We start from the raw sequence: 15,515 nt of genomic DNA, 5'->3' as shown, positions 1-15,515 counted from the left end.
TCCTCTGCAAGTTCACACCGTGGATTGTAAAAGGGTATTAGTTTACAGCATGCCCTCTCTCTCTCTCTATATATCTCTCTCTCTCTCTCTCTCTCTGTCTGTCCCCATCCCATTAAACAACTGCATTCACTGAGCACCATTAAATATTCATATACAGATTCTGCTGCTCCAATACAAGACCCTGTTCTAAGCTGCTAACTGTAAATGATGCAAGACATGCTCTGACAGACATCAAACAAACTGCCAAATTTGGCAACGCTTATTCTCTTTCTGGCTCAGAGGTACGTAGATGAGAAGATTGATGCCACTGTCATGTTTGTCTACATGAAGCTTGCAGATGATAATCTTAGGTCGGCGTATAGACTGGAAACATGGGGAAATGGCTAGCTTGGCTCTGTCCAAAATAAAAAGAAAGCTCAATAATTAACACTTAATACAAGTTAATTCCTTTTTTATATTTAATATTTATTAATAATTAATATTTACTTAATTTGTTTTTCAAAAAAAAGGCTAAGCTGGCCTGAACAAAACCGAACTGTTTCCAGACTTTCCAGACTGAAATCTCTTGACCTGTTGTGTTCATGGTTCGTTAGCGTCCTGCCCTTGTGTGTTTGCCCGCCTTTTTGATTGTCTGCCCCACCCTAATTAGTTTCACCTGTGTCTAATTGTCTCTCCCTCACTAGAGTATTTAGTCTTTCTGTTCCCCCTCACTCTTTGTCAGTTTGTCTGTTTTCATTCCTGGCTTTGTCCCCTGTGTGCTGTCTGCCTGCCTGCCTGTCTGCCTGTCTGCCTGCCTGTCTGTCTGCCTGCCTGTCTGTCTGCCTGCCTGTCTGTCTGTCTGCCTGCCTGCCTGCCTGCCTGTCTGTCTGTCTGTCTGCCTGCCTGTCTGTCTGCCTGTCTGTCTGTCCTCCAGTAAAAGTCATTTTCTTTTTTAAAATATACTTCACAGCTTGGGACTGCCTGAGTATCTGCCTTTGCGTCCACCTGTCCTGTGCTGCGCTTCAATAGTCCTGACAGACTGGGAGGGTAAAAATGGTTCTGGGTGGCTTGTGATAACTTGTGGTGCTTTTTTTTTTTTTTGTATCATTTGGACAGTTTCCAAATATGGAAAACCATATTCCAATGAAGTGGCCTTTCCTCTCCATCCGTATCAATAAGCTTGAAAGGACACTGGGTTCAATAGCAGTTCAGTAGTTCTAATATTACACAAATAGAGATTGCATTGAGCCACAGAAAATAACAGGGAAGCTCTGAGTGTCTGGACGAATGAAAAAATTACATTAAATACCAAAATACATTGGACAGTGGAGTTGCTTTGAGGCTTTACTGGGTTTTGGTGTCATATCTGGAAACACTGCTCCCTACTTCCAGTCTGTATGCTAAGCTAAGTGAACCAGACGCCGGTCCCAGCTTCATATTTACCACACGGACATGTTGTATTAGTCTTTCAAAATAAAGATAACATGTTTTTTCTTTAGATTTATTTCATTTATCTTTTTGTTGCTGCTGTTTTGTGTTCTTATTGGAGCTGTGTCAGCTCCATCTGAAGTTTGTTTTAATGTTTTGCAGCTGTGATTTGCTCCTCTCCGTGTCCTTTGTGCATTGCATTGTGGGAAACTGGTGCCCATTAACAGCACACTCAAGACTGAAGTGAATGTAGAGAGCATACTGATATCTTTGAGTACACTTAATGTTGTCACTTTAAAAGTGTGAATGCACACTTACTGAAAACCCTGTTAGCATCAATGTGAAACTGGGGCACAGCTTCTGTGCCTTGCTCTCTCTTCACATATTCACTCACTTTTTCAAGAGGGCTGTTCAGAAGATAATCAAACAAACACTATTTACATCAAACACTGATGAAACAGTGACTGATGATGATGCCAGTTCATGTAAAATCACTGTAAACCGGAGCTGAGAGTGACTGGATCCAGCTTCAAGGTGGTTGCTGGATATGCAAAGACATTTCTCTCTTATACTTTTGGTACTGCTATCTCTTCTTGTTAGTGTATTTCGCCTCCACTGGAGGGTTCTTCTTCTTCTGTAGATTTACAGTCTGTATCAGCTTTATGACACAGTTATGGTCTTGCAGGGAGAAAAGTACAGAGAAAAAAAACCCACATCACACTGCTGGGTGCCAATAAATGATTCTGTTTTATGCACATAAGAAAAGAGTGGTGCTCCATCACATAAAGCTGTGGCTAAATACTGGACAGCATGAATGGGGATCTAAGAATTTTAGTAGGCACTTGCTGCTGAACAAACATTGTCTGCTTTTTCTTCTAATAGACAATCTTTCGATATAATTTGTGCAACACACTGTTTATTAAGCATAACAGCTTACATTGTCTGTCCTTTGGCATCTTACCTGCAGGTTGCTCATAGAAACACATACCGAGCACACTCTATATGTCTATCAAGAGGGAGGGTATAGATGAAGGCAATGGACAGGTGTCGAATGCATAAGCTCTGCCTATAAAGGCGACAATCTCTTGTCGGCAGAGTATGAAGAACGAACTGTAAACATTGAGTGATTTCAGAAAAGTGCCTTTCACTTCATCACCTGTCGACTGGTTTGGCTGTGGAGTATATTGGAGGCCAGTGAGCTGTCATTTCTATGGAAACTCATGTGGCGGCTGCTGCTGGTGGGGTGGTAAGGAATAGCTCAAGGGGTTAAAAACTGCTGGCGTTAACGACGCCACAGCAGGCCTGCACTGCTACCAGCACTTGCCACTGATGAGTTTTTTTATATTTATTTATTTATTTTTCCAGGCAGCATTGACTTCCCCCGGCCCCTGTGAGCATGTGGATACCCATCAACTCCTAAAATCACGCTGCTCCTGTAATGAGGAAAACCATAATGGCAAATCCTGCTCGGAGCATGCTCTGGCTGTGATGGCTGCACCGGAAGGCATGTGCACAGAGAACGGGGTGGGGGGGTGGGGGGTGTGTTTCTGCTGGCGAGCAGGCTTTCCTCATTATCTAGATGTGAGCGCCACAAGGGTCGAATAATGCAGAGGGTGTGGAGTCACATTAATCATGCTGTCACACATGTACAGGTCCACTCCAGAGACAGGAGTTCATGCCATCCCATGCTGATGCTCTGAGGATGATAACAACTAGTGTCGTCACTCACTCAACACCAGTGGTGTTTAGGCACATACCACAAGAATGTGGCACTCTATATTTTTCTACTTCGCCGGCAGATCACTGGATAATATTTAGGGATGTGTGCTGTAATCGTAGTCCTCCTCTTCGTGGCTCCAGCTCAGCGGTGCTCTGCTGCACCTGCATCTGATCTCTGTGTGGGAGGAATCCTGCTATTTCTCCTCAGCGAGCCATTGGTGGAGCACTGTGCCTGCTGTGAGCCTAACCATGGCAATGTTCAAATATCACTGGCTGTGTATCTGTTTCCACCCATACTGCACACAGTGCACAGGGGATAAATGCAATGATTTGCATGGATATAGCTTTGAGAAAACACTGTGATGAAAGTCCCTCCTGCCCACAATGGAATGCAAACTTTGTTCAGGAGTAGGAGGAAAATATTCCCATGCTTCCTGGTGTTGCAGGGGCAGGAGGCGACAGGGATGGAGCATAAAAGATTAAACCCACCGCTTGTTGAATAAATAGATGTGGTCAAAATGTTTTGGAAGGGGTTTGCTTCTTCTTTTCTCTGTAAAGGTTGTACACCATTCTCAGCTGTGGTGATGATGCCAATGCCACTTAAAGCAGGTTTTTTATTAAGCATCTAAATCATTCTTATTTCATTAAAGACGAGTGGTGGAGCTGCTGAGTTTCAGTCAACACAAACGAAATTACTTCAGTTAGCATCCTAAAGTAGAATGATTAGTGGGTGTGCTGCTGCTGCATGAAGAGGCTGAAATGGAAAATTTTGATGATGCTGTGGCCTGGGATTCGGTGGATGAACAGATGATACATTTCTCCCAGGCTCCCTGCCTCTGAGGTAATTCAATTCATTTTCTTTTATTGATTGACACTGGACACCATGCTGTGTGCAGTTCATGCATGCATGCAGCTGTAATGAAGGAATTTCTTGAGATTCAGTTCCTGAATATAAACAGTAATTCTGTGGAAGCTCCCAAATAGTAATAAGTGTGTGTTTTTTCTTGTACCTCTTAATTTGTGTGTGAGAGATATTTTTGCAAATAGAGGAGATTGTGACCAGTGCTCATTAATTCGAGGGCATGCTTGGGGGCTAGTTTGGCGTTAGGGTTAGCCACGTAGCTGTGATGTTGATGATGTTGGAACTACTGTATGTCTATCTTTGTGAGGACCAATTTGAGTTTGAAACCCTGATACAAGGAAACATTTTAGCAGGTCTTCACTCCTTCAAAAGGCTGGTTGAGATTAATTTCAGGATTAAGATTAGAATTAGGTTCAAGTCAAACCTGCAATAACTGATTTTCTTGACCACATGTGGGCAGCTGAAGCAAGCTCCAAACGCAACTTGACACGTTATTACATTTTAAGTTGATATAGGGAACTTGTTAGCAAACAGTTTCTTATTTAAACATCATAGTATTGGATCCAATGGCTGAATGTAAGTCCTATATACACTCTCTTTTAGCTCTGTTTTTGGTCTCCACCAACTTCTGAGGGAAATATCTGGGTTTTCAGCTGCTAAATGTTCCAAACGTTCTCCAGTATTTTTTCCTGTCTGCTGTTTGGCGTTGAGCAGGTGGTGTACAGTGTTTCTATAGAGCTGATGAGAGCAGTTAGAGTGAACCAAGACAGTAAAGTTTCAGGCTGGAAAACCAAAAAGAGAGAGAGAGAAAAAAAGAAAATGTACTGAAAGACTGAAAAGGCTCTGCAGAGCTGAGGAGTACTGAAGAGTAATAAAGTTATAAATTCTCTATGTAAGAAATGCAAGTCCTCACAAGGACAGACATACAAAAATGTGTGTGCATGTGTTAACAAGAGTCAATTTCTTTTTTAATTCTTCCTGGAGAAAAGGGGAGGAACCTGTCAACTTTATTTTGTTTGTCAGTCTGACATTTTCACTTTTTGAGGCCTTTGAAGATATTACGTGTTTTTTTTCTCCATTAAACTCTAACACGTTTGTTTCCTGTCAAACTTCAGACTGGAAGAAGAACAGTTCTCTTTTATTTTGCAGCAGAGAGTTTGACTGAGGGTTTCAGAGGGTTCTGTACATAATTTTGTTTTGAGGACTGTCTCTGGAGCTGTCTAACCACAGAGGTGCCTTAACTTCATGACTTATATGAAGTCTGACCGCAGGTGTTTGCCCAAAGCTTACCTTGAAGGATTTCATATTAGTGAATTCATTTCATATCGAAGAGGTGACTGGCTGACCTTGCTACGATTCCTGAAAATAACCTGCAATTTATAGGAGCAGTCCGCTGATTTTACATGTCAAAGTCCATTTACCAGTAATAGGATTGCCAGATAGGATGGTCAGTACTGGATGTTTCTGCATAACTGTGAATTACACAATAACTTTTTATGTATTTATCATTTCTGATGTCAACCTTTTTACAATCCTTGCTTTTCCCAGTGTTTACAGATGGCAACTTAAATGTTGTTAAGGTTAGGGAAAGATCATGTTCGCAGTCAATAGGAGGGAAAGCATTAGCTGTGGGTCTGTGATGAAAGAAAAGACACCACGAAGATGCATCATTGCATCACTGGAGGTGCAGGATCCAGGGCCTCTTGCAAGCCTGACAACTGTATGAAAGAGCATTACTGAATACAAAATACTGACACGTCGTGAAATATGTGTTCGTCCATAATAACGTTGTTTATTGCAGAGCCAAATTCATATTTGATATTAGTATGGACTTTGTGGATTCACACAGACACAGCGGTTTGAAATTTCTATGCAACCAGCAATCTCATGCAATCCACTGTATTGTATTAACATGAGCTGCCAGTTTCATCAGCATGCAATCACAACCGACACTGAAATCAATCGTTTTTTTGAACAGTAAAAAGGGAAAGTGCCTTTTAAATTCTGATATTTTGGTCTTAGTGTGTTTTATTTCATTTACAGGAAACAGTTTGCATGAACGGCCAGTAAGTGTCCGCACTGAGAAGATAACAGTAACACACTCTGAAGAGGGCAAGCGCACGCTTCTTAGATTTATTTCTCTGAGAATAAGAAGCTACACACTTCAATCAGTCAGTCAATCATGCAGCGAGGTCTCTGCAGCGTTGCTACTTCTGAGCAGGCGGCTTCAAGCGCAACGTCATGTGTTTACTTTGCCCAACATAATACAGCAGAATGAGAGTCACAGGAACTCATCACGACCCTCATTTTACAAGTGACCACAGATATGGAGGATGACAGCCAGAGTTGAACCTGCACAAAAGTGACTGCAGCAGCACGCTGAGACAAAAACATGTGGCAGGCAAGACAAACGCAGTCCAATGAGCTGCCATCGTATGATAGCAACTAATTAGAGAGTTTTCTCTTCCGCTCAAGGGGCTGTCTTATGATTAAGAGAGACCAATGAATATGTATAGGATGTGAGCACAGGGATGGCTGGATCTAGGTCAGGCTGCTGGTGGATGATGAGTTGCCTGTGGAGTGAAGCAAGGAGGCGTGAGGCAACACCGCGCTATTCAGAGAAACCCTCATGCAGATGTGAGGGACCTGAACTTTTCCAGATTATGTCTCTAACAAGTTTACGGGCTCTTGGCATTCAGAGGGAGGCAGCTCATCCAGCTGAGAATCCCTAAATGACTTCTCTGGGGATCATTTCTGTCTGTTACAGCTTGGCATTTAAGCAGAGCAACTGAATGCATTGATTGGCCCCTCTACTTGCTGGCAAACAGAATATGAAGCAGATATTTCTGCAGAGATGGTGAAATGACGTGGTATGTCGCTGGAGCCTGGAGATAGTCTCACCCTTGCTCTGGTTTTGTAAAGGTGTTTTGTATGCAAACCATTCAGAGTTAGTGAGGGCAAGTGAGGGACAAAGAGTCTGAAATTCAACTGTCATGCTTTGGTATCTCACAGATCCTTCAGGGGATTCAAGAGGATGTGCGGTGCAGAATTGCTAATGATGCTTCCAGTTATCAGTGATCATTTCTCTCTCCAGGATCATTAAAGGGCACCAACAAATTCCTTTGGCTTGCTTTATCAGCTATAAAGTTTGCTTTGGACATGAAGTGGAAGAGAGGAGACCTGTCTTTGGCTGCCAGCCCACCACACAGCTGAGTCCTCACTGCTGTCACAGACGCCGCACTAACAGATCTTCGAGAGGATATGAGAAATGCCCCCAGTATTATTTTCTTTTATTAAAATGTGCAAGATTTTTTTTCCCCTTACCAATCACACTTTGAAATTATGAAAGGTAATATGATTTTTTCGATGCATGACAGCTCTCAATAAATGCAAAGCTATCTTTCGGTTTATTTTCTTTTTCTTTTTGAGAGAAAAATGATTTGAATGAATTACCCCGTGTTACGTGCGCGGCATTTCAAACTGAAAACACGGAGAGCCGAGGGTGTGATCCTGAGCTTTTCAAAGCATACTTACATAACTGCAACTGTACCTGCGACTGTAATTCACCACCTATTATCACGGGAGGATTTCTGAGATTCACACCACCATGTGTGAATACTGAAGCAGATTTCAGCCACAACGTACAGTACAACAGAGAGTGTGACGTGTCTCCTCTGCACTCTATAACAAGAAATGCCTCCACTTTGCTGGCCTGTGAATCTCTCTCTCAACATAATGAACTCCCTGACGGGGAAGTGGCAGAGCTCCACCACAGTAAAACACGGCTGTTTTCCCGCCTCCACCGCTGAAAACAGCCACGCTCCAGTGTTTCAGTGATGGCGTCGAGGCGGCTGCTGACACAACATTTCCTGGAGTCCAGTCAGTGTAATGGATGAGTCCCTGCTGCACACATGGACCCGTACATATACGTGTCATGCCTATGTACACATTCCCACATAAAGAAGCCCTGCCCTGTGATGGCCCCGTGCAGCAGTCACACCTCGCCTTTCCTCTGTGTCACATGGTAGAGTAAGATGAATGAGTGGAAATCTCACACACTTCCTCCCTGCACGTTCAGTGAAGCTCTGTCCAACTCAGTGTCAAATGTGCTTTCCGACTCAGCACGGGGGGCAACGCTGATTTATATCCTGGGAGAGTGAGAGTGTAGCTGTTCTTTGTGTTCAGGCCTCAGGCATCATGTTAAAGACATTGCGTGGAGTTCAGTGAAGTTCTCCTGGTGCTGAAAACATGTTTATATGTAGATTTAGGTTTTGTTTTGTTTTTTTGTTTTTTTAAAATAAATATAACTCCAGACATAGATTCCTTTACAACGAAGGTTCGGTGCTAGCTAAAAGCTAATCAAAGCTGTGCTCATTTCTGGGCAATTGTATCTATTGTTAATTGTTTTTGTTTGACTATTTGTAGCTTGTTGTGCTGTTGTTGTCTCTTTTTAGACTGTACATGTACATATTTTTAGCTTATTGTAGGGTATTAATTGTGTTGTTTTTCCTATTGACTCTTTTAATTCCATAACACATGTAAAAGCCCAATGAGGTACCGGAGTCAAGAATTAGCAATAGCTATAAACTCAACTTCATACCCTGTTTTAAAACTATGTTAAATTGCATTTTCCCTGTCAAATAAACAAATAAACAAAACTAAACAAAACTAAACTAAACTAAACTAAACTAAACTAAACTAAACTACTGTTGTTGTGTTTTCTTCATCTTTGTTACATGTTGTTGTTGAGTTTTTCTGTCAACTCACTTGTTTTCTGTTTTCAACCTCATATTGTGAATGAAGCTGTACACAAGTTGTAGTTGCTGCAGGGTCCGTGTTTAACCAATCAGAAATTTTCAGCACTGAAAACTCCTTCTCTCCCAGAAAATACTCCCCCTGGAATTTTTTCAGACCTCTGAAGGATTTCTGGTCAATCAACACTGAAGTTTTTACACTGTAGCTGTACTAAAAAAATCAACATAAAAAGTTACGCAGTTAACTACAAAAGGAGAAACATGCATGGATAGAGTTATAGAATTATCACATATACCACATGTATCACTAAAAATGCCACATCAGATATAGCAAAGGTCAAAAGATAAAAATAATAAACACTGCACAAGCAAGCAAAGACAAGATGACAGCAATGGTAACAAAAGTAAAATACAAAAGCAGTAGCCTATGCATCAACACATTTTTAGCCCAAACAGCCTCATACAAAGATCCACAGTTCCACTGTCAGTATCTTCCTTGTGATCTTGCTGCTGTCTGATGCCAGTAGGCTGCAGATTTGTAACTTCAACCTCTAAACTCTGCGTCTGGGCATTGTAACACTATTTATTCTCGGAGGGAACAGAGGGACAAACTGAAATTAGGTTCATTCATTCATTAGTCGGTAGTTTGTGCACTGGAACACAAAAACTTTGCCACAGATGGCAAACTTGTCCTTGCCTGCTTTTCCACAGAGACGTTGAAGACTGAGACTAAATGCAAAACTAAAACAAACAAAATTCCACTTTTAGAAACAATCATCTAGAGAATTCATATCCAATATTTCTTCCACGGTACATTTACAGTGTGTTGCTTCACAGATGTTCATTTCCAAGTAGATGCATGTAATGTTTTCAGACTGCTGAGAAAAATAGATGATATTACTTTTAGTGTGCTCGTCCTTATTCCTATTCTTTTCATATGAACAGGAAATGCCAGCAGCGTGCAGATGCTCACAATGCTTTTCTGTATGTCATGAACTTCAGAACAATTATTCACATCATTACTGAAGTAAATGTACAACTGTGAGATCACTTTCACTTGAATGGGAAAGTGGCAATAAATTCTTGACATGTAGAAATGTAAACTTTTACAATAAATGAGAAGTGTAATGTTTCCATGGATTCAGTGAATTATGCTTTTAGCCTAAATCTGTTTACATCTTGGAAAATGAAGTAACTTTTACCACTTCCTGTTGGCTATGTATCATTGGATGTAGTGGCACCTATCTCCTCCCTGACTTTCCTGTATCTCTCTCACTGTCCCTATCATAATAAAGCCAAAAATGGCCAACAATAAAAACAAAAAACAAATAAACAACAACAACAAAAACAAACAAACAAACAAACAAAACAAGATTCAAAACAGATTCTGAATAACACATTTTATCATCTTTTATTCGATGATTTCAAACTACAGTAACTAACTATAGCTTCCTGATGTTTTATGCCACCTGCATGCACCTGTCACCTCACCTCATGTAGTATATTTCCCTCATGTGTCTCCCGTTTGAAACCCTCGGGGATAAATGCCCCAAAACTAAACTGATGGAAACAAGTATTCAACAGAAACAACATTTTCAAATTGAAAAGAGAAAGTAGCCCAAACAGCCGAATCTGGCAACACGGCTCCGGCCTGAGGAGCGGACCAGATTCGCCCCAGCGAAGAGGAAGTCGGTGAAAAAAAAAAAGGATTTAAACGTTGTTTTTATTCCAGTCAAACGTATCATCACTGCGGACAGGAAGGAGACACCTCTGAGATTACGGAAGTACATTTTGAAGACCGACCTGCTACAGGTAAAACAACAGCTTTGTTTCGCTGTGTGAAGTAATGTGCTGAGCGCTGAGCTGATGAACCGTGTGTTTGTGTGCTAGTTGTTTTGTTTAGTTCCCCTGCGCGCGTGTGTATGTTCAGTTCAGAGCACGCGGCCTGTATTCATCTAAAACTGTTGTGTTTGCAGCTGAGAGAGGAAAAAGACGCCATTTACATTTATGCTAAGTGTTAATGTGTGGTGTCATAGTGATATCATGTGATAGCTAAGTTAAGCTAACTTCTTGAGCTAACTGGGCTACTGGGTAACTCAACCACACTAGTTGTGTTGTTTAATGTACATTAAACATTTCCAAAGTTAATGTGTAATTATTATGCTACTGAGTATCACTGTTCCCTGTGGAGATTAAATACAACACTGGTTAATCTATATAACCTTAAACTGCAGTCATTAAATCATTGACTAATCTAACTTTTCAAAAGTGATATATGATTCATTTGAAAACCTGTGTACAATTAAGAAAACCAATAAACTGCTAAGAGTCAAAATAACTGTTATAAAATGATTTTATATACTGATGGTGCTGACAAAAGTCTAGTGCGGACCCAGCATACATGTCATTTATATAAAAATATCATGACTGGGAGGTTGTTCCAAAACATGGTTAAATAGCCAAAACCTAATTTAATAAAAATGTATACATAAGTTTCTAAAATAATCAAGATATATCCTTTAAAATCTTAACCTGTTTTGTCCCTGATCTCAAGTACTTTTAGTAGTAGATGATAATATTATTATTTTGTAGACATGCCAGATGCTGCATACAGCAGATGATAAGTATTTTGTTGAAGATCTTTGACTTACAGAAATAGTCTGTCACAGGTAAAAGTCCTGCGACCAAAATGTGGCTTCAGTAAAAGTTTGCAGGCTGAGTATTAAGTATTACCAGCATTAGCAAAAGTAAAAATACTCATTATGTAGCAGACCTCTGTGACTGATATAGGCTTTTATTATTAATTCAGTTATCAGTTTATTAGGTACATTCAGCTATAACTAATGCAGTCTAATACGATAAATCCTCATTCATGAATTTTATTTATTTGTATTTATGAATTTCATTGAGAGTAGGCTAACCAACAGTAACACCTCTCTGTATAATGTAATACAGTTCAACAGCACCAATAAAACAAACGTGAACATTATAACCTTCATGAAGGTTGGTAATAATGTATATTAATTGGATCATATTTAATGATGTTTGTAGCTGGTCATTAATATATTTATATTATATATTAACAGTTTGTATCTATGAAATTAGTCCAGCTGTAATGTAATTATATTGGAGTCAAAAGAACAATATTTCCCTTTTGAAATGTATTTGAGTTAAATTAGCCAATAAAGTAGCAGAAAATGGAATTACTCTAGTAAATGACAAGTACATCAAAACTGCGGTTTGTACATGAGTAAATGCAGTTTGTTAATAAATATGATGTGCGTTTCGTATGTTTTCCTTCTGTGTAGGACAGAACATGGCAGCAGACTAAACTGTTATCGAAAGTATTTGGCACCTGAATCATCATCATCATCATCATCATCATCATCATCTTCATGTAGCTCTGAACATGGTCTGATGACGTCAGCATTGCTGCACTCGAGGTGCCTGTCAAACGGCAAACAGAAACCCCCTCGCCCTAAACCCTTCTGACGCCTGAACTGACAGCTGGAGACAGGTGGCCAGATGTGTGGAGGTAAGAAGTGTGTGCAGGATTTTAACTGCGCTCTCGAGCTCTCTTGGCTTCATTCTTCACGCAACTACTTCTGTCACTTCTCATATGTACAGATGAGTGCAACAGTGTGTGCCGTTATCTCCATCTGAACGATTATCACGTCTCAGCCCCTCTGTGATGGCAGGCTTCGAGTGCGCCTGTTGAGAGCTGCTACAAACACTTCATCTTGTTGGTAGTTAGTTGGTAGCTTTATTTTGAGCATACCGTGGCTTAAGCTAAGGGATATGATGGTGGCTGCTGCTTGTCCTGATGTTTTTCTGTCTCCTTGCGGTTGGAGTTTGAGTAACGCATCTTTGTTGGAAGTGACAGCACCACAACAGAAATATACCAATACTCCATTGCAAGTAAAAGTAGTTGTAAAGTGTTTTGATTAGTGAGCTTTAGAGTTGTTGGTAGGCAGATGTTGTTCCCTTCAGACAGAGCCCGGCTAGCTGTTTCCAGTCTTGGCTTAAGTTAGTTAAGTAGTTTAAATTAAGCTTTGTTAACCGTCTCCTGTTGGTCGCTTCAGATTTACCATGAGAGTGGCATCGATCTTCTCACTTAACTCTGGGCGAGACGGTGAATAGGCATACTTCCCAAAATGTCAAACTATCCCTTTAGTGTTGTAGCAAGTCCAGATGGTAGGCTGTATTGGAAGCCAATCGTGGTTCAATATGCAAATTGCACCAGTGTGATATGTAAATCTGAAACCTCCAGCACACACACAAGGACAACAGGAGACATCCTGTGTCCAGAGGTTAAACTTGAATGACGGAGATGTAATTTTACATAGATGTTTGAACTTTTTTTTTTTTGCTGAAAAACCACATCGGATAAAAATCACTATTCCAAACAGAGCAGTATCATACATCTTCAAACATGCCTGGAGGGGTTCTGTAATGTTAAATTTAAAATCTTTGGCTGAAATGCAACAGCTGTAAGATAAATGTAGTGGAGCAAAATGTTCAATATTTCCCTCCGTGTTGTTGTGGCGTGGTATAAAGTAACGCAAAATGAAAAATCAAAAAAAATGCACAGAAATAGAAATGGTTAAATAGTATTCCAATAAATGCACTTAACGTTCAGCCTCTGTGCTTGTTGCCGTGGTTTCTTCACTGCAGACCACCAGCCATGTTGGAGCTTGTACCCTGTCATCATGCCTCCTCCCCCTGCTGATGCTGAGGTCTGCTGCTGATGCTGAGCAGGTCTGGGTGGTACCACTGCTCCTAAAACACACACACACACACACACACACACACACACACACACACACACACACACACACACACACACACACAACTGCCCCGCAGCGAGGGTTCATATAGCCGTAATTACACTCCTGCCAGAGCTGTAGGAAGTGGGGCGGCTGCGGGTGGGAACAGTGGAGAACTCTCAGCAGGCGGCTGGGAGCAGCGCATTGGAGGGAGCTCAAAATCAACCCGACTAAGGGCCACCGCGAGGCCTAATTACTGAGTGAACATGACTAATGATGAAGCTGCACTCTGGTGCTGCTGTGTCCGAAATGTGCAGCCCAATCAGCCCAAGTCGCACTCCCAGGTGTGTAATTGTAGCTATAGCAGCGCGTTACCACGGTGCATAGACCTCCCACGATGCATGCTGCTAAGAAATGATACCTTGAGAATGATGGATCCCCTGTAGCGTGGACCATGTAGCTGCAGCTTCCATAGCCGCATGAGTGCTTACTCTATGTTTGTGAAATATGTAGCATAATATAATGTCACAAACTGAGGAAGCTCTGTATGTTTGTGCAAAAATAGAGTTTATTTTCCATTTGCCACTGATGAGTGTGTGGATGGTTTCAGGGGACATGGGAGAGTGAGTGTGAGTGATTTCTTAAAAAAGCGTTTTGCAAGAGAGAAACAATCACTCTGCCCAGTGATCCTCACCTTGGAGATTTCCTGGTAGTTGGTTGTGGTGACTGATGGTAGTAACTTCCCTACAATCTCTCTCTCTCTCATACACACACACACACACACACACACACACACACACACACACACACACACACACACACACACACACTCTGTATGCATGTCCACAGAATTGCCACAGCAGTGTACCTTTGAATTATTAGTTTGTCAGGTTGAATTCCTCAACATTTCAGCAGGTTGTTCAATCAAGAATATGATGAATTGGAAATGGAGCTCCTCTGAGAGAGCACAGCTTCCCATACAGTCTCCCAGCGATGACAGTGTGTGTGTGTGTGTGTGTGTGTGCGCGCGCGCGCGTGTGTGGGGGGGCGTCACTTTTTATTGGCCAGAAAAACACAGAGGAAGGAAGGAGGCTGTGACTGAAGCTGTAGGAGTTTGAGGAGCTGTCCAGATGCTGAAAGAGCATCAAGAAGCTTTTCAATTAGTAATAAGAGCTGGTGGCTCTGGAGGAGCTGATGTAATTTTAACACTAGGTGAAAATAAACTATTCACCCATTGCGTGTGACCTAAAGGTTCACCTTCAACGTTTTATTTTGACGTTAATTTGAAGAGGTGGGGTCTTAAACCAAAACAGCAAGAAAATGAAATTGGAGCTGATTCAATTCGGTCTAAAATATTTCACTTGTATTCATCAGTCATCTGTCATCTAAAAAAACATGGCCGTGTATTGACGACCCTAGATGCTTATTTATTTTCTGTTAGAGGCTGTTAAAACCAATTTGGACCAAAATAACGACCCCTCCTGCCACTGATCAATAGCTTGAATCTGCACTGAATTTCAGTCGCAGCCCAGCGTGTAGGAGAATGCAGACAGGGGGGCGGGGTGGAGTTCACAGCTTTTACTTTTCAAACGCTCCTCTGGCAGAAGAGCTCATTCTTCTTTGCCAGGCAAACAGCGGAGTTGGCGTTGATGCGTCCTGCCATGTGATCCCACTTTAGTCAGATCAGTCGCCTCGCCGCCGCAGCAGCCTCCCGTTAAACTTTCCATGCTGTTGCCCGTCCAATGGACAGCACTTAGGAGCTTTGCCTGGACCTTACCCGCTCCTGCTCGTTCGCCCGCTGCGCTCCGGCTCTCCACCGTCGGCTCTCCAGGTTTAGAGGGACTCACGCGGGCCGGGGAGTTGGCCTGGGTCTCCCGCTGCACATATGGAGGGAGACGTTATGGACAAAGTGGAGGCCACGGCGACGGTCCGTGACTTCGACCCCATCAGTGGGAGCATCCCGGCCACCAAAGTGGAGATCACCGTGTCATGCAGGTGAGTCCGCTC

The 15,515-nt window shown here is 41.8% G+C and overlaps 1 protein-coding gene across 4 annotated transcripts in view; it reads left to right on the top strand.

Moving 5' to 3' along the window:
* The first annotated feature begins 14,643 nt into the window (after window positions 1–14,643).
* cpne5a (copine Va) overlaps window positions 14,644–15,515 on the top strand; it is a 74,275-nt gene continuing 73,403 nt past the window's right edge. Inside the window, exon 1 of one of the 4 annotated variants that reach the window (XM_056385487.1) lies at window positions 14,644–15,503. In XM_056385487.1, the coding sequence (XP_056241462.1) occupies window positions 15,394–15,503 (110 nt within the window). In that variant the 5' untranslated portion in view covers window positions 14,644–15,393. The remainder of the gene's footprint in view (window positions 15,504–15,515) is intronic. The other 3 variants (XM_056385485.1, XM_056385488.1, XM_056385486.1) reach the window with 3 other exon arrangements.

Source organism: Seriola aureovittata, chromosome 9, assembly GCF_021018895.1.
Source record: "Seriola aureovittata isolate HTS-2021-v1 ecotype China chromosome 9, ASM2101889v1, whole genome shotgun sequence".
In the NCBI taxonomy this organism is placed as follows: Eukaryota; Metazoa; Chordata; class Actinopteri; order Carangiformes; family Carangidae; genus Seriola; species Seriola aureovittata.
The sequence above is the reverse complement of the archived record's forward strand: the minus strand, read 5'-3'. Positions and strand labels throughout refer to the sequence as shown.